The sequence below is a fragment of the Octopus sinensis genome, unplaced genomic scaffold (assembly GCF_006345805.1).
Source record: "Octopus sinensis unplaced genomic scaffold, ASM634580v1 Contig17183, whole genome shotgun sequence".
NCBI classification, from domain to species: domain Eukaryota; kingdom Metazoa; phylum Mollusca; class Cephalopoda; order Octopoda; family Octopodidae; genus Octopus; species Octopus sinensis.
In genome coordinates, this window is record NW_021834862.1 from 22501 (window position 1) to 43699 (window position 21199).

The 21199-nt window shown below is 36.5% G+C and overlaps 1 protein-coding gene across 1 annotated transcript in view; it reads left to right on the forward strand.

Moving 5' to 3' along the window:
• LOC115231024 (putative ankyrin repeat protein RF_0381) overlaps positions 1-20474 on the forward strand; it is a gene marked incomplete at its 3' end in the record, with an annotated part of 42118 nt that extends 21644 nt beyond the window's left edge. The window contains exons 5-11 of the mRNA XM_036499919.1: positions 652-861; positions 2517-2692; positions 4797-4936; positions 12890-12967; positions 15336-15413; positions 17791-17868; positions 20430-20474. Coding sequence (XP_036355812.1) covers positions 652-861; positions 2517-2692; positions 4797-4936; positions 12890-12967; positions 15336-15413; positions 17791-17868; positions 20430-20474 — 805 coding nt within the window. The remainder of the gene's footprint in view (positions 1-651; positions 862-2516; positions 2693-4796; positions 4937-12889; positions 12968-15335; positions 15414-17790; positions 17869-20429) is intronic.
• Between the last annotated feature and the right edge of the window lie 725 nt (positions 20475-21199).

The following is a 21199-nucleotide window of genomic DNA, read 5'->3' on the forward strand; positions in this document are numbered from 1 at the left end:
CTCCCACCCGCAAGGAATCGATGCAAGATGGGTCAAACCAATGGTTGTGATGGATAAAGTTTCTCGTGAATTTCATTTTACATATTCCTCATTCAACATATATATTTATATATCCAACAGTAATGTATATAAATCTCTCCCTCTCTCTCTCTCTCTCTCACTATATATATACATATATATATATATTATATATATTATATATATATATATATTATATTTGAGTGTGTCTCTGTGTATGTGTGTGTGCACGCGCATTAATTTCATGGTGGTGGACACTAACCACCTCAACAGTTTTATGAACCTCTTATTAATTATAGCAACATCAAAAGTATACTTTAGAAATTTCAATTCTTCTTTACTAGTCTTGATCTGTTAATCATGTGTTCACTCGTGTTCAGCTCCCCTAAAACTTACTATAGTTAGGAAGAAAGGTAGATTAAGCTGAAACAATCTATTTAGGACATCTTTATCCTGTCAAGAACACATTCTCATAGCAACATCTAGAGGATCTTACGAAGGTTGATTTTACGGACAAACATCAAATGTACATGATCAGTTTGATCAAGTATACAGTAGAAGACAATAATGACACATTCATATCCATCCTGATTTTCATGTAAATTTTCATTTTCTATTTTTACTTCCACAAAGGGTTCACTTCAGTTGGACATTAAGAACAAAATGGAAAGGACACCATTGCTTGAAGCCGTTTCCCAGGGTCACCTCGGAATGACACACCTGTTAATAGCCCTGGGTGCAAATGTAAATGCTGTTGATGGTGAAGGTAACAGTTGTTTGCACCTAGCCATGGCAACAAAACATTTTAATTCCAAGGGTGCACCCTTGGATTTACTAAACGAAGTAAGTTTTAAAATTGTTTGTGTATATACATGCGTGTGTGTCTGTGTGTGTGTGTCTGTGTGTGTGAGTGTGTGTGTGTCTGTGTGATTTTGTATATTTGGGAGTCTTTGTGGGAGTGTGAGAGAGAGAGACAGGCAGACAGACAAACTTTGCTTGTCATGTATCAATTCTCCCCTATCAACCCCATCCTCCATTACCATTCCGTAATCCAGTCTCCCCTTATGACCCGAGTGATATTATGTAACAAACAATATTCCATCTCCTTTCACTCTCAAAGATGTCGTCTCACCACGGTCGAGAGGTGACCCATCTCGGTTGTTGGCCATATAAACACAGCCATCACAATGTGACGGAGAAGTGGCCTATTTAATAGAGGAGATATTATTCTCAATTAACAATGATGCAGGATAGAAGAGATGTCTGAGCTTTATAGTGCTGGTGCCATGGTAAAGACATCCAGTCCATTCTATGAAGAATTCTGAGTGAAACTGCTCTCTATCCTACTTCTTATATACGACATGAATCCACTGACTTCTTGTGGACATGTCATAACATTGTTCAATGTTAAGACACTAGAGGATAAATGCAATAAAGCATGGTCCTTAGTGAGTTTTCCAGTATTTAAGTTCTGTACTTAGGCACACACACACACAAACACACACACACACACACACACACACACACACACACACACACACACACACACACACACACACACACACACTCACACACACACACACACACTCACACAGACAAACACACACAAGTAATGATTTTGAGTTTGAGTATATATCTTGTAAAATGCTGTTTAAAGCCCGTTTACTGTATTCGGCTATCTGATGTCATCAACAGTATGGACTTCAATACTTCTGGACTTTTTGCTGTCATCTCATAAATGAAGCAGTTTTTTATAATCCTTATATTTTTCTGTTAATCTAAAACATATTCTCCTTCATCTTCTACAATGCTCTTCCATCTATCTGGTAGACTTGCAAGTCACCTCTTCCAAAATTCACTTGTCCGTGATTAAAAATACTCTTCCATTACTCTTCTGACTTGACACTAATTCCTGCTTCCTTTACTTTACCGCCATCATTCAAAGATGCTTCTTGCTTAATTATGGAAACATTATTGATATGTTTGGTCATGTCTGTGTGGTATTGACTTTGTTATGTTATAGGTGTTCTTGTTTCTGATATAACTTATGTTCTTTCTTCTCATGTTGTGTTATATTTATATATACAATACTCTTTCTTATGGCCACATGGTCGCCTTTATCAAGCCAATTATATAGATAGGTTCTTGTTGGTTTGTTCTTCCTATATTTAACTTTTCTACTGAATATATTGTGATATTTGTGATTGACAAGTATATATTTACTCATTAATAAGCTTGATGTTAATCAATACGGTTTGTCCTGCTCAATGTAATGACAATATATTTAGAGGGTGTCTCAGTGTTGAAAATAAAGTAAAAACATAAAAATAGAAAATGGACTCAATTAAAGATTATGTAGGAACTCAATACTTTGTAATTGCTTTAATTAGTGGATAAACAAGCTATGAGTAAATTTAGATGAACTTTTGTGTAATTAGGGGCATTTGTTTTGAATATTTCTGTAATATTGTCATCATTTTATATTTCATCATTTGTAGTGCTGTACTGCCCTTAACCTGAAAAAGAAGGAAATACTCTCTGGTATAGTGGTTGCGAGATATCTCGCCAGCCAGGGAGCGGACTTTCACCATAAAAACAACAACAATAACACACCATTGGACCTCATTAAGGACCCAAATTTGAGAAGAAAATTAGAAGCATTTTTACCACCACAGTAAGTATTTCCTGGCAATGGAACAGATAAACCAGTACATTTTCTATTTTGTATATAATCATGTTTATATGTTTATTTCGTTTTAATTCTACCAATACGTTATACTGTCGCTAGTGTTTTTGTCAAAGGCCACACATAAACAATATGCAGTTCTCAGGAGATCAAAGAAAGAACACGATTTTGATTACATTCACATGATTCGTAGTGTTGCCAGTTATACTTCACTGTCCATCACCACCTACCCCTCTTCGTTCCCTATTTTAAAGATTTGTGATCAATAGGAAAATATAGATCTAAATAATGAAGTGAATGAATTCCATTTTGAAACTGTTACTTAGAATTAAGTGGAATTTATCTGTCTACCAACATCTTTTTCTCACTCTTCTAAGTCCGAATCAGTCAATATTACGAATGATTTCATAGAAAAAAACCTACAAACACACACCAACAGTGTATATATTATATTTCTGCAAATACTGATGGAATATTGCCACATATCTTCATAGAAAAAAAAAGCTGTCAGGAAACGTAAATAATTCAAGTAACACATATAGCATTACTAGGTGCTTTAGTCGCCTTTGACTCCCTTATTTTATAAGATTTGGCAATTTCTTTGCCATACATCTCTCTGTATGAGCTACTTAAGAAGCAGACACATTTGCCCCTCGGTGAATATACAAAACTTTCTTTGTTGAAATTCAGATATTGTTTATAGATATTGATTTTTGGACTGTATAAATATTGTTCTGCTTTATTCAATTGACACGCTTCAGAAGATTTTATTTGCTTTTACAAATAATCGTTTATGTGAATGTTTTAATAATAATAATAATAATAATAACGATAATAATAATAATATGTCTACAGAGCGCAGCTGATATTATTGGAAAGGGGCAAAATAAGGGACAGAAAACTAGAACTACATGCACGATACATATAATAAAGCCTCCCAAAATCATGGTGGAAAATATCTCATCAGCATTGCCCAAATGATGTTGGCATCAGCTTTAAGATATACCCAAGGCCTGGGCCCCGTATTATCTGCCCACAACATAAATCAAACTCGCATCACATAACAACAATACGGCAAAATTATTTCACCTCAAGTGGCCCCGCTCCATTTAGCATTACACCAAAATACATTAAAGCAGAAAAAGACACCCATAAAGTTCAAGAAGTATTTGGAAAAATCCTTCAAGAAATCCCGGATAAAACTCCAACACCAGGATATGTCCCCGTAAACAGCAACTCTCTCCTCGAGTGGGTCATATTGTCCGCATCCTGATTCGCCCGGTAGTGGGATTACGTTAAACATGACCTGCGCTAATACTGGCCGAAACCTATCATGCATACATATATATATATATATATATATATATATATATATATATGATAGATATATCATCATCATCATCATCATCGTTTAACATCCGTTTTCCGTGCTAGCACGGGCTGGACGAAAAAATATATAAGTAATATTCGTAGGCACGCCAACATGAGTATCTGTTCGGATGGACTCTACTGCGAATGTTTAACCCCAAGAGAACACCTCCTCTAGCTAATTAACAATGCAAAGGTGCATCCGATTAATTGCGAGCAGGGAATCGAACCCCTACCATCTTATAGCAACAGAACCAGCAGACCAGGTCTGGTTTCGGGCTATTCCTGCCACTCTTCAGTACTGGATACCTCATCTGCTAATCTGTGGAGACAGGATGTATATAATAAAGTATGTGTATATAAAGAAACCTCTGTAGATATATTTGTTCAGAAGAAATGAGTTCGATGTTAGAAGTGAAATATATTTCTGGAATATATGCAGTTCACTGTGTGTCAACCAATTTCTATGATGTATCAGGGTCAAGACAAACATTTATCAATGTATGTATGCATGTGTGTGTATGTATGTATGTGTGTGTGTGTGTGAGCATGCCATTTAACTACAAAAATATCTGTATGTATGTAATTGTTTAAAGAAGAGTTTCTGCTCTACTCTTGGTAGTTACTGATGTATCTTATAATATTCTCTATTCCGAACATGTAAATAATATAATATTTATTATAAATGAATGTTATTGATTGGATGTTTCTGTTTTGTCCACAGATGTTTGTTGTGCAGAAATAAAGAGGCCACAACAAAAGTTCATCCCTGTGAACACCTTCTGACATGTGAAGAATGTTCAAACGTTCCACTTAAACGATGCCTGAGGTGTTTGAAACCTGTAACAAGCAGAGGTCGAGTTGGTAAGAATATTCTTTGCTGATCTGTCTGTTTGTCCTGCTTGTCCCATTGCCCTTATTGTGTAGAATAATATACTTCATGTTGTTATGTAGACAGAGGTCTGCCATAATCTGGCAGATTTATGATAAAAGGTGTTCCTAGTGTCTGTTCTCTGTAATAGTATATCTCTCACACTACATCCACTAAACATTGATTTTATCCAAGTAGGAAACATGTCACACTTCAAGAGGGTTGTAGTCTGCAACATAAAAATAATGGAGGATTCTGCAAGATACTTAGTGAGTAACTGAAGTATCAATAAATCTCCATCAACTCTATAATTAATTATGAGTTATTAGAAGATAATTAAATACAACAGTACTTACAAGGACATCAGTGTCATCTTTGGTAAAGTATTAAAATTAGTAGAATATTTTAAAGGAGTAAAATTATATGTCACTAGTTTGAGAGACTTTAACACACAATTCCATGTTGTTATGTTTGTAATTGGAGGATATTAAGGCTAATAGAGACAGTTTTGTTTGTCAAGCAACCAGATCATGAAACCTTCAAATATATCCTGAATGAGGTGACATTCTGGTGAACTGTGAAGTTAAAATTAGGGATTATCAGCAACAATGTTTAACAAAAAGATTAGGTGTATGTATTACCTTCTTGAAGTGGTTGTGACATGTGTTTGTTGTTATATCTTTGATGAATAAATATGTTGACACTGGAATTAAACAGGTTGTTAGTGAAGATCAGGGTTTTGAGAATACATTTAGGGTCATAGATATAAGCAAGGAAACCAAAACCTACAGATTAACTGTTATTATGTGATATAATTACAGCATTGTTAGATTATGTAGGATATCTTAACAGAAAGAGGAAATTTACAAAGATCAACTAGAGTCGTATTGGAGCTAAATATTGGCTATTACATGGGTCCACTGTTGAAAGTATAAAAATTGACCAAAAGCATTATGATCGCTGGTTGGCCATTGATGATATGAATGTCTCTCAATAATAAAATATAGATTATTAATAAATATGAAGAAATTGTGCTATAAATAACTATAAAACTTGGAAACACATATTTCAGAGAGTCCAAAGTTTGAAGAGAAGGGAATGCAGACTGTGGCAGAGACAGTTGATGAGTTTAAAATTAGAGATCTTAATTAATTTCTATAGATTTTACATTCACCTAAGCTATTTTGCTTATTAGAATGGTGGAGAACAGATCCCATTTCTAATTTCCATTTGAAAGTTTAGCTCTAAAGTAATTGTATTAAAAATATTACTGAAATTTCATAAAGTCATGTTTAACATGTTTGGTAAAATGGATAAATTAAAAGCCACAATAGAGTTAATATTGTCTTCTATGGAACTATAATTTATGTTTTTTAGGTGTAAACTCGTGAGTTAATAAAATAGTTGTTTGTTTTTCTACTAAGATTTTTCGTAAGTTTTCTGATAGGTTATTCTTGATGTTGTTATGTAGCCAGATGTCTGTCGTAATATTTTGTATTTTCTGGGGTTGTGTACCCTCAATGTCTCTGGTTAGAATACATTTTGTAGTTGTAAATTAGAAAATTCTAATTAAATGTTAACTCTGTATAAGAATATTCATCATGAACTTAATTTTATTAAATGTTAAATTAAATATTGAACCATGAACATCTGTTTATATTTAAACAAATTATTGGTGTTTATACAAAATATACAATCAGAAATTGAATTTGACTTGAATACACAAATCCTTCTTTGTAACTATATATAATATACACTTATTACATTGTTTGAACAACATTTACCATCCATATAGTCATTCTTTTTCTCACTCTTGTTAGATTTTAGATGATATTAATGCTAAAAGAGGCACGGTTTTCTGAGTGTTTCACCCTTTGGTCTTGATTGTTGCGTTCAAATTATTTAATGAAAGATAGTCATTGTTATTTGACCAGGAAATGAATTAATCATTAGTATTTGGCAGTGGACTTGGTTATATCTTTCTTCGTTTGCTCATGGAACTACCATAATATTAGCTGTGCTGAGACACAATCATATTCATAGTAATGAAGGTTATATGTTCTTTACTCAGATTATATACAATCTATATTGATATCTAGTATTGCACCGTCAAGCACAGTGCCATTGTATCACATATATACCCAATTATCATGATAATTAATAAGCTATAATTCATTAACTCTCTTACATTTGTATGTATGAAATGTTAACATATTTTGTCATAGGAACATCGTGTACCCTCACATTACATTTTATATCTTGTTAGGGATCATGTTGGGGAAGGGTGTATGGAATTTGGCTTGTGGAGATGTTTTTTAGGGGACAGATTGTGTGCGGGTTGGAGGGTATGCATATAAAGGACATGTCTTTATGGGTGCAGTTTTACTTAATTAGAGAGGAATGTTGATTAGTGAATTCTAGATATGAGAGGACAGTGCCATGCCATAGATTTGGCAGTTATAAGAAAAGAAAGACAATGCTAAGAGAAAACTGTCATCAAGTGTTAATTAAATGAGATAATTGCAACATTGTTAGAATATTTAATGTGTTTTTAGAGAGAGAGAGAGAGAGAGAGAGAGAGAGGGAGAGGGTGGATTTAGAAATGTTAGTCTGTTTTATTGTGGACATATTGAGCTACTACATGGGACCACTGTAGAAAGTACAGAAATATTGACCAAAACCATAGTGGTCAACATTTGACCATTAACGACAGGAATTGAATGTCTCACAATAAAAAGATAGAGTTTAATAAAAATAAAGATAAAGAAATTTTATTATTAAATGTAAAACTTGGAAATATTTATTTCAGAGGCTCCAAAGTTTGAAGACAGGTGTGTACAAACAGAGGCTATATGTCAGGAATTAGGGGCTGCATCTCAGGCAATTGGTGAGTATAAAATAATAGTTCCCAATTGATTTCTGTAAGGTTTTCTTCCCCCGAGTATATTGTGCTCGAAAGAATAACTGGAAACAGCTTCCATTCCTATTTTCCAATTGAACGATTATCTGTATAATAATTGAATTAAAGATATCGATTTACTGAGAGTTTATGAAAGACCCATTGAGGTTAATGCTGTTGGTAATAATGTTCAAATTAGAAGACACAATAGAGTTAATTTTGTCATTTGGTCACGGAACTCATCATCATCATCATCACATCATTATCATTCTCCTCCTCATCATCATCGTTTAACGTCCGTTTTATAGTAGCATGGGTCGGACGATTTCACTGGCAAGGCAGTAGGCTGCGCCAGGCTCCAATGTGATCTGGCAAGGTTTCCACATATGTATGCCATTCCTAATGCCAACCACTCCGAGAGTGTGGTGGGTGCCTTTTACGTGCCACCGACACAGGAGCCAGCCGGTGTGGGGGCTGGCATCGACCACATTCGGATGGTGCTTTTTACGTACCACCTGCACAGGGAACCAGTCAGGCGGAATGGTAACAAACCACGCTTGAATGGTACTTATACGTGTCATCGGCACGGGTGTCAGTCAGGCGGCACTGGCATCGGTCACAACTCCAATTTCCATTTTGATTTCGATCTTGAATTGCTTTTGATTTTTCATTTCTCTTATTGCCTGGTAGACTATGATGAAAACGAGGGGTTTAGGAATGATCCCTAGTGAACTCCTACTTCTATCCGGAATTCTTCACTATACTCATTGCCGATCCTCACCTTACTACAGGGCCTCTTCAACTCTTATAATCGCTCGTCAATCCCTAGTTTCCACATTAGCTGTAAAAAGGATTCTATTAAATATTCCACTGAAATTTCATAAAATCAAGGTTAACGTGGTTGGTAAAATGGATAAATAAGAAGACATAATAGAGTTAATGATGTCTTTTAGGACAGAGAACTAAAACATTTCGTTGTTTATTTGTAAACAGGTGAGTTAACGAGAAAGATTTTGTTTCTTTTACTACTAAGGTCTTTCCAAAGTTTTCTCATAGGTTATTGTTGTTGTTATTGTTATGTAGCCAGATGTCTGTCAGGATACGTTGTTTAGGTACGTACCCTGAATGTCTCATGTCAGAATAACTTTGTTATAAATTAAAGAAATTAAAAATCAAATCTCTAAGTTTGTAAGTATAATGATCATTAACGTTGATTAAATATTAAATTTAGTATTGAACGGTGAACATCTGTGTGCATTTAAACAAAACATTGGTGTTGACATAAGATATAAAGATAGGAATTAAATATGAGTTCCCTGTGTGACTTGAACTCACAAATCCTTGTTTGTAACTATATATAATATACACTTATTACATTGTTTGAACAACATTTACCATCCATATAGTCATTCTTTTTCTCACACTTGTTAGATTTTAGATGATATTAATGCTAAAAGAGGCCCAGTTTTCTGAATGTTTCACCCTTTGGTCTTGATTGTTGCGTTCAAATTATTTAATGAAAGATAGTCATTGTTATTTGACCAGGAAATGAATTAATCATTAGTATTTGGCAGTGGACTTGGTTATATCTTTCTTCGTTTGCTCATGGAACTACCATAATATTAGCTGTGCTGAGACACAATCATATTCATAGTAATGAAGGCTATATGTTCTTTACTCAGATTATATACAATCTATATTGATATCTAGTATTGCACCGTCAAGCACAGTGCCATTGTATCACATATATACCCAATTATCATGATAACTAATAAGCTATAATTCATTAACTCTCTTACATTTGTATGTATGAAATGTAAATTTTATTTTCATAGGGATCGTGTACCCTCACCTAACATCTTATATTTGTAGGGATCATGTTGTGGAGATGATTTTCAGGGGACAGATTGTCTGTGGGATGGAGCGTATGCACATAAAGGACATCTTTATGACCTCCGTTTTACTTAATTAGAGAGAATGTTGATTAGTGAATTCTAGAGATGAGAGGACTGTGCCATGCCATAGATTTGGCACAGTTATAAGAAAAGAAAGACAATGCTAAGAGAAAACTCTTATCAAGTGTTAATTAAATGAGATAATTGCAACATTGTTAGAATATTTAATGTGTTTTTAAAGAGAGAGGGAGAGAGAGAGAGAGACAGAAGTGAGGGTGGATTTAGAAATGTTAGTCTCTTTTATTGTGGACATATTGGGCTATTACATGGGACCACTGTAGAAAGTACAGAAATATTGACCAAAACCATAGTGGTCAACATTTGACCATTAACGACAGAAATTGAATGTCTCACAATAACAAGATAGAGTTTAATAAAAATAAAGATAAAGAAAGTTTCTTTTTAAATTTAAGACTTGGAAATATTTATTTCAGGGGCTCTAAAGTGTGAGGACAGGTGTGTACAAACAGAGGCTACATGTCTGGAATTAGGGGCTGCATCTCAGGCAATAGGTGAGTATAAAATAATAGTTCCCAATTGATTTCTGTAAGGTTTTCTTCCCCCGAGTATATTGTGCTTGAAAGAATAACTGAAAACAGCTTCCATTCCTATTTTCCAATTGAACGATTATCTGTATAATAATTGAATTAAAGATATCGATTTACTGAGAGTTTATGAAATACCCATTGAGGTTAATGCTGTTGGTAATAATGTTCAAATTAGAAGACACAATAGAGTTAATTTTGTCATTTGGTCACAGAACTCATCATCATCATCATCATCATCATCATTATCATTTAACATCCGTTTCTTATGGCGGCATGGGTCGGACGATTTCACTGGCAAGGCAGTAGGCTGCGTCAGGCTGCAATGTGATCTGGCAAGGTTTCCACATATGTATGCCATTCCTAACGCCAACCACTCCGAGAGTGTGGTGGGTGCTTTTTACGTGCCACCGACACAGGAGCCAGTTGAAGTTGGGGCTGGCATCGACGACGTTCGGAAGGTGCTTTTTACGTGCCACTTGCACAGGGAACCAGTCAGGCGGCACTGGCAACAAACAATGTTTGAATGGTACTTATTACGTGCCACCGGCATGGGTGCCAGCCAGGCGGCACTGGCATCGGCCGTAATTACAATTTCCATTTTGATTTCGATCTTGATTTGATTTTGATTTGTGATTTCTGGTTTTTGGTTTTACTTGACTCAGAAATTCTTCTCAAGCGCAACTTATCACTCTGTGATTCAAGGGTACTTTTAAAAAGGGCTGGTTATGCAACACTGGTATATGCTACAGCTCTGATCTCACTTCACTTGCCGGGTCCTCTTAATCACGTCATATTTACAGAGGTCCCTGTCTCTTGCCATTACCTCTGTGAGGCCCAACATTCGAAGGTCGTTTCACCACGTCATCCCCTGTCTTCCTGGGTCACTCCTTTGCACGGGTTCCTTCCACTGTTAGGGTGTAACACTTCTTCCCACAGCTCTCCTCATCCATACACATGACCATACCAGTGCAGTTGTCTCTCTTGTACACCACATCTGATGCTCTTATGTCTAACACTTCTCTCCGGCCTCTTCACTCTGCCTTGTGTACACACTGACATCGTTGCGTTCAAATTATTTAATGGAAGTTAGTCATTGTTATTTGACCAGGAAATGAATTAATCATTAGTATTTGGCAGTGGACTTGGTTATATCTTTCTTCGTTTGCTCATGGAACTACCATAATATTAGCTGTGCTGAGACACAATCATATTCATTGTAATGAAGGCTATATGTTCTTTACTCAGATTATATACAATCTATATTGATATCTAGTATTGCACCGTCAAGCACTGTGCCATTGTATCACATACACTTGCGTCGGCAATTAATTAGCACGTCTCAAATTTCTACATTTTCTTACATTTTCTTAATTTAATTAACTTATTATCAGAAACGAACTCGTTTTTAATCAAAAATTTATTAAAACATATCCCAGCACACCACATAATTGATATTAATCGTGAAATTTAGTCAATATCTTGTTGCTCCTCCTTTGGCAGCAATGACAGCTGCTACGCGGGTCGGCATGCTGTCTATGAGTGCCTGCAGGTACTGTGCAGGGATGGCCCCTCATGCAGCAAGAAGTGCCCCAAACAGCTCGTGTCGGTTCCTGTATTGCTGCACATTCAAATCCCTACCCAATCGACTCCAGAGGTTCTCAATAGGGTTCAGGTCAGGTGACTGGCCAGCACGTACTCCTCGCCACCAAAGAGGTATCCCGTACTATCTCAACGTACTTTGCTGCGTTGATGTTGCCTTCGACGGCATAGAGCCGCCCAACACAACTGTAGCTGAACGCCCCTCACACCATCAGACCACCCCCACCATGCTTCATGGTGAGCAAATCAAGGGTGGTGCTAATTAATTTCTGACGGTAGTGTATATACCCAATTATCATGATAATTAATAAGCTATAATTCATTAACTCTCTTACATTTGTATGTCTGAAATGTAAACTTATTTTGTCATAGGAACATCGTGTACCCTCACCTTACATTTTACAACTTGTTAGGGATCATGTTGTGGAGATGATTTTCAGAGGACAGATTGTGTGCGGGGTGGAGGGTATGCACATAAAGGACAGTCTTTATGACCTCAGTTTTACTTAATTAGAGAGGAATGTTGATTAGTGAATTCTAGAGATGAGAGGACAGTGCCATGCCATAGATTTGGCATAGTTATAAGAAAAGAAAGACAAAGCTAAGAGAAAACTCTTATCAAGTGTTAATTAAATGAGATAATTAGTACGTTGTTAGAATATTTAATGTGTTTCTAGAGAGAGAGAGAGAGAGAGAGAGAGAGAGAGAGAGAGAGAGAGAGAGAGGGTGAATTTAGGAATGTTAGTCTGTTTTATTGTGGACATATTGGGCTATTACATGGGACCACTGTAGAAAGTACAGAAATATTGACCAAAACCATAGTGGTCAACATTTGACCAGTAACGACAGGAATTGAATGTCTCACAATAACAAGATAGAGTTTAATAAAAATAAAGATAAAGAAAGTTTCTTTTTAAATGTAAAACTTGGAAATATTTATTTCAGGGGCTCCAAAGTTTGAAGACAGGTGTGTACAAACAGAGGCTACATGTCAGGAATTAGGGGCTGCATCTCAGGCAATTGGTGAGTATAAAATAATAGTTCCCAATTGATTTCTGTAAGGTTTTCTTCCCCCGAGTATATTGTGCTTGAAAGAATAACTGAAAACCGCTTCCATTCCTATTTTCCAATTGAACAATTATCTGTATAATAATTGTATTAAAGATATCGATTTACTGTGAGTTTATGAAATACCCATTGAGGTTAATGCTGTTGGTAATAATGTTCAAATTAGAAGACACAATAGAGTTAATTTTGTCATTTGGACAGAACTCATCATCATCATCATCATCATCATCATCATCATTTAACATCCTTTTTTTATCGTGGCATGGGTCGGACGATTTCACTGGCAAGGCAGTAGGCTGCGCCAGGCTCAATGTGATCTGGCAAGGTTCCACATATGTATGCCATTCCTAATGCCAACCACTCCGAGAGTGTGGTGGGTGCCTTTTACGTGCCACCGACACAGGAGCCAGCCGGGGTGGGGGCTGGCATCGACCACGTTCGGATGGTGCTTTTTACGTGCCAGCGGCACAGGGAACTAGTCAGGCGGCAGTGACAAGGACCTATGCTTCTATGGTACTTATAACGTGCCACAGGAACAGGTGCCAGTCAGGCGGCACTGGCATCGGTCACAACTACAATTTCCATTTTGATTTCGATCTTGAATTGCTTTTGATTTGTCATTTCTGTTATTGCATGGTGGACTATGATGAAAACGAGGGGTTTAGGAATGATCCCTAGTGAACTCCTACTTCTATCCGGAATTCTTCACTATACTCATTGCCAATCCTCACCTTACTACAGGGCCTCTTCAACTCTTATAATCGCTCGTCAATCCCTAGTTTCCGCATTAGCTGTAAAAAGGATTCTATTAAATATTCCACTGAAATTTCATAAAATCAAGGTTAACGTGGTTGGTAAAATGGATGAATAAGAAGACATAATAGAGTTAATGATGTCTTTTAGGACAGAGAACTAAAATAGTTTGTTGTTTATTTGTAAACAGGTGAGTTACCGAGAAAGATTTTGTTTCTTTTGCTACTAAGGTATTTCCTAAGTTTTCTGATAGGTTATTGTTGTTGTTATGTAGCCAGATGTCTGTCAGGATATGTTGTTTAGGTACGTACCCTAAATGTCTCATGTCAGAATAACTTTGTTATAAATTAAAGAAATTAAAAATCAAATCTCTAAGATTGTAAGTATAATGATCATTAACGTTGATTAAATATTAAATTTAGTATTGAACGGTGAACATGTTTACATTCAAACAAAATATTGGTGTTGACATAAAATATAAAGAGAGGAATTAAATATGAGTTCCCTGTGTGACTTGATCTCACAAATCCTTGTTTGTAATTATATATAGTATACACTTATTACATTGTTTGAACAACATTTACCATCCATATAGTCATTCTTTTTCTCACAAATGTTAGATTTTAGATGATATTAAAGCTAAAAGAGGCACAGTTTTCTGAGTGTTTCACCCTTTGGTCTTGATTGTTGCGTTCAAATTATTTAATGAAAGATAGTCATTGTTATTTGACCAGGAAATGAATTAATCATTAGTATTTGGCAGTGGACTTGGTTATATCTTTCTTCGTTTGCTCATGGAACTACCATAATATTAGCTGTGCTGAGACACAATCATATTCATTGTAATGAAGGTTATATGTTCTTTACTCAGATTATATACAATCTATATTGATATCTAGTATTGCACCGTCAAGCACAGTGCCATTGTATCACATATATACCCAATTATCATGATAATTAATAAGCTATAATTCATTAACTCTCTTACATTGTATGTATGAAATGTAAATTTTTTGTCATAGGGACATCGTGTACCCTCACCTAACATTTATATCTTGTTAGGGATCATGTTGTGGAGATGATTTTTAGGGGACAGATTGTGTGTGGGATGGAGCGTATGCACATAAAGGACATCTTTATGACCTCAGTTTTACTTAATTAAAGAAGAATGTTGATTAGTGAATTCTAGAGATGAGAGGACTGTGCCATGCCATAGATTTGGCACAGTTATAAGAAAAGAAAGACAAAGCTAAGAGAAAACTCTTACCAAGTGTTAATTAAATGAGATAATTGGTACGTTGTTAGAATATTTTATGTGTTTCTAGAGAGAGAGAGAGAGAGAGAAGTAAGGGTGGATTTAGAAATGTTAGTCTGTTTTATTGTGGACATATTGGGCTATTACATGGGACCCCTGTAGAAAGTACGGAAATATTGACCAAAACCATAATGGTCAACATTTGACCAGTAACAACAGAAATTGAATGTCTCACAATAACAAGATAGAGTTTAATAAAAATAAAGATAAAGAAAGTTTCTTTTTAAATGTAAAACTTGGAAATATTTATTTCAGGGGCTCCAAAGTTTGAGGACAGGTGTGTACAAACAGAGGCTACATGTCAGGAATTAGGGGCTGCATCTCAGGCAATTGGTGAGTATAAAATAATAGTTCCCAATTGATTTCTGTAAGGTTTTCTTCCCCCGAGTATATTGTGCTTGAAAGAATAACTGAAAACAGCTTCCATTCCTATTTTCCAATTGAACAATTATCTGTATAATAATTGTATTAAAGATATCGATTTACTGTGAGTTTATGAAATACCCATTGAGGTTAATGCTGTTGGTAATAATGTTTAAATTAGAAGACACAATAGAGTTAATTTTGTCATTTGGTCACAGAACTCATCATCATCATCATCATCATCATTTAACATCCGTTTCTTATCGTGGCATGGGTCGGACGATTTCACTGGCAAGGCAGTCGGCTGCGCCAGGCTCCAATGTGATCTGGCAAGGTTTCCACATATGTATGCCATTCCTAATGCCAACCACCTCGAGAGTGTGGTGGGTGCCTTTTACGAGCCACCGGCACAGGAGTCAGTCGGGGTGGGGGCTGGCATCGACCACATTTGGGTGGTGCTTTTTACGTGCCAGCGGCACAGGGAACCAGTCAGGCGGCAGTGACAAGGACCTATGCTTCTATGGTACTTATAACGTGACACAGGAACAGGTGCCAGTCAGGCGGCACTGGCATCGGTCACAACTACAATTTCCATTTTGATTTCGATCTTGAATTGCTTTTGATTTGTCATTTCTCTATTGCCTGGTGGACTATGATGAAAACGAGGGGTTTAGGAATGATCCTATTGAACTCCTACTTCTATCCGGAAATCTTCACTATACTCATTGCCGATCCTCACCTTACTACAGGGCCTCTTCAACTCTTATAATCGCTCGTCAATCCCTAGTTTCCGCATTAGCTGTAAAAAGGATTCTATTAAATATTCCACTGAAATTTCATAAAATCAAGGTTAACGTGGTTGGTAAAATGGATAAATAAGAATACATAATAGAGTTAATGATGTCTTTTAGGACAGAGAACTAAAACATTTTGTTGTTTATTTGTAAACAGGTGAGTTAACGAGAAAGTTTTTGTTTCTTTTACTACTAAGGTCTTTCCAAAGTTTTCTGATAGGTTATTGTTGTTGTTATTGTTATGTAGCCAGATGTCTGTCAGGATATGTTGTTTAGGTACGTACCCTGAATGTCTCAGGTCAGAATAACTTTGTTATAAATTAAATAAATTAAAAATCAAATCTCTAAGATTGTAAGTATAATGATCATTAACGTTGATTAAATATTAAATTTACTATTGAACGGTGAACATGTTTACATTTAAGCAAAATATTGGTGTTGACATAAAATATAAAGAAAAGAATTAAATATGAGTCCCCTGTGTGACTTGAACTCACAAATCCTTGTTTGTAACTATATATAATATACACTTATTACATTGTTTGAACAACATTTACCATCCATATAGTCTTCTTTTCACTCTTCTTAGATTTTAGATGATATTAATGCTAAAAGAGGCACAGTTTTCTGAGTGTTTAACCCTTTGGTCTTGATTGTTGCGTTCAAATTATTTAATGAAAGATAGTCATTGTTATTTGACCAGGAAATGAATTAATCATTATTATTTGGCAGTGGACTTGGTTATATCTTTCTTCGTTTGCTCATGGAACTACCATAATATTAGCTGTGCTGAGACACAATCATATTCATAGTAATGAAGGTTATATGTTCTTTACTCAGATTATATACAATCTATATTGATATCAAGTATTGCACCGTCAAGCACAGTGCCATTGTATCACATATATACCCAATTATCTCGATAACTAATAAGCTATAATTCATTAACTCTCTTACATTTGTATGTATGAAATGTAAATTTATTTTGTCATAGGGACATCGTGTACCCTCACCTAACATCTTATATCTTGTTAGGGATCATGTTGTGGAGATGATTTTTAGGGGACAGATTGTGTGTGGGATGGAGCGTATGCACGTAAAGGACATCTTTATGACCTCAGTTTTACTTAATTAGAGAAGAATGTTGATTAGTGAATTCTAGAGATGAGAGGACTGTGCCATGCCATAGATTTGGCACAGTTATAAGAAAAGAAAGACAAAGCTAAGAGGAAACTCTTATCAAGTGTTAATTAAATGAGATAATTGCAACATTGTTAGAATATTTAATGTGTTTTTAAAGAGAGAGTGAGAGAGAGAGAGAGACAGAAGTGAGGGTGGATTTAGAAATGTTAGTCTCTTTTCTTGTGGACATATTGGGCTATTACATGGGACCACTGTAGAAAGTACAGAAATATTGACCAAAACCATAATGGTCAACATTTGACCATTAACGACAGAAATTGAATGTCTCACAATAACAAGATAGAGTTTAATAAAAATAAAGATAAAGAAAGTTTCTTTTTAAATGTAAAACTTGGAAATATTTATTTCAGGGGCTCCAAAGTGTGAGGACAGGTGTGTACAAACAGAGGCTACATGTCAGGAATTAGGGGCTGCATCTCAGGCAATAGGTGAGTATAAAATAATAGTTCCCAATTGATTTCTGTAAGGTTTTCTTCCCCCGAGTATATTGTGCTTGAAAGAATAACTGAAAACAGCTTCCATTCCTATTTTCCAATTGAACAATTATCTGTATAATAATTGAATTAAAGATATCGATTTACTAAGATTTTTTGAAATACCCATTGAGGTTAATGCTGTTGGTAATAATGTTCAAATTAGAAGACACAATAGACTTAATTTTGTCATTTGGTCATGGAACTCATCATCATCATCATCATCATCATCATCATCATCATTTAACATCCGTTTCTTATGGCGGCATGGGTCGGACGATTTCACTGGCAAGGCAGTAGGCTGCGTCAGGCTGCAATGTGATCTGGCAAGGTTTCCACATATGTATGCCATTCCTAACGCCAACCACTCCGAGAGTGTGGTGGGTGCTTTTTACGTGCCACCGACACAGGAGCCAGTTGAAGTTGGGGCTGGCATCGACCACGTTCGGAAGGTGCTTTTTACGTGCCACCTGCACAGGGAACCAGTCAGGCGGCACTGGCAACAAACAATGTTTGAATGGTACTTATTATGTGCCATCGGCACGGGTGCCAGCCAGGCGGCACTGACATCGGCCATCATTACAATTTGCATTTTGATTTCGATCTTGATTGATTTTGATTTGTGATTTGGTTTTTTGTTTTACTTGACTCAGAAATTCTTCTAGCGCAACTTATCACTCTGTGATTCAAGGGTACTTTTAAAAAGGGCTGGTTATGCAACACTGGTATAGGCTACAGCTGTGATCTCACTTCACTTGCCGGGTCCTCTTAATCACGTCATTTACAGAGGTCCCTGTCTCTTGCCATTACCTCTGTGAGGCCCAACATTCGAAGGTCGTTTCACCACGTCATCCCCTGTCTTCCTGGGTCACTCCTTTCCACGGGTTCGTTCCACTGTTAGGGTGTAACACTTCTTCCCACAATTCTCCTCATCCATACCCATAACCATACCAGTGCAGTTGTCTCTCTTGTACACCACATCTGATGCTTCTTATGTCTAACACTTCTCTCCGGCCTCTTCACTCTGCCTTGTGTGCACACCGACATCGTTGCATTCAAATTATTTAATAGAATATAGTCATTGTTATTTGACCAGGAAATGAATAATCATTAGTATTTGGCAGTGGACTTGGTATATCTTTCTTCGTTGCTCATGGAACTACCATAATATTAGCTGTGCTGAGACACAATCATATTCATAGTAATGAAGGTTATATGTTCTTTACTCAGATTATATACAATCTATATTGATATCTAGTATTGCACCGTCAAGCACAGTGCCATTCTATCACATACACTTGCGTCGGAAATTAATTAGCACTTCTCAAATTTCTACATTTTCTTACATTTTCTTAATTTAATTAACTTATTATCAGAAACGAACTTGTTTTTAATCAAAAATTTATTAAAACATATCCCAGCACACCACATAATTGATATTAATCGTGAAATTTAGTCAATATCTTGTTGCTCCTCCTTTGGCAGCAATGACAGCTGCTACGCGGGTCGGCATGCTGTCTATGAGTGCCTGCAGGTACTGTGCAGGGATGGCCCCTCATGCAGCAAGAAGTGCCCCAAACAGCTCGTGTCGGTTCCTGTATTGCTGCACATTCAAATCCCTACCCAATCGACTCCAGAGGTTTTCAATAGGGTTCAGGTCAGGTGACTGGCCAGCACGTACTCCTCGCCACCAAAGAGGTATCCCGTACTATCTCAAAGTACTTTGCTGCGTTGATGTTGCCTTGACGGATAGAGCCGCCCAACACAACTGTAGCTGAACGCCCCTCACACCATCAGACCACCCCCACCATGCTTCATGGTGAGCAAATCAAGGGTGCTAATTAATTTCTGACGGTAGTGTATATACCCAATTATCATGATAATTAATAAGCTATAATTCATTAACTCTCTTACATTTGTATGTCTGAAATGTAAACTTATTTTGCCATAGGAACATCGTGTACCCTCACCTTACATTTTATATCTTGTTAGGGATCATGTTGGGGAAGGGTGTATGGAATTTGGCTTGTGGAGATGATTTTTAGGGGACAGATTGTGTGCGGGGTGGAGGGTATGCACATAAAGGACATGTCTTTATGGGCTCAGTTTCACTTAATTAGAGAGGAATGTTGATTAGTGAATTCTAGAGATGAGAGGACTGTGCCATGCCATAGATTTGGCAGTTATAAGAAAAGAAAGACAATGCTAAGAGAAAACTGTCAAGTGTTAATTAAATGAGATAATTGCAACATTGTTAGAATATTTAATGTGTTCTTAGAGAGAGAGAGAGGGAGAGGGTGGATTTAGGAATGTTAGTCTGTTTTATTGTGGACATATTGAGCTATTACATGGGACCACTGTAGAAAGTACAGAAATATTGACCAAAACCATAATGGTCAACATTTGACCATTAACGACAGGAATTGAATGTCTCACAATAACAAGATAGAGTTTAATAAAAATAAAGATAAAGAAAGTTTCTTTTTAAATGTAAAACTTGGAAATATTTATTTCAGGGGCTCCAAAGTTTGAAGACAGGTGTGTACAAACAGAGGCTACATGTCAGGAATTAGGGGCTGCATCTCAGGCAATTGGTGAGTATAAAATAATAGTTCCCAATTGATTTCTGTAAGGTTTTCTTCCCCCGAGTATATTGTGCTTGAAAGAATAACTGAAAACAGCTTCCATTCCTATTTTCCAATTGAACGATTATCTGTATAATAATTGAATTAAAGATATCGATTTACTGAGAGTTTATGAAATACCCATTGAGGTTAATGCTGTTGGTAATAATGTTCAAATTAGAAGACACAATAGAGTTAATTTTGTCATTGGTCACAGAACTCATCATCATCATCATCATCATCATCATCATCATAATCATTAACCGTTTCTTATGGCGGCATGGGTCGGACGATTTCACTGGCAAGGCAGTAGGCTGCGCCAGGCTCCAATGTGACTGGCAAGGTTTCCACATATGTATGCCATTCCTAATGCCAACCACTCCGAGAGTGTGGTGGGTGCTTTTTACGTGCCACCGACACAGGAGCCAGTCGGGGGGGGGCTGGCATCGACCACGTTCGGATGGTGCTTTTTACGTGCCAGCGGCACAGGGAACTAGTCAGGCGGCAGTGACAAGGACCTATGCTTCTATGGTACTTATAACGTGACACAGGAACAGGTGCCAGTCAGGCGGCACTGGCATCGGTCACAACTACAATTTCATTTTGATTTCGATCTTGAATTGCTTTTGATTTGTCATTTCTCTTATTGCCTGGTGGACTAT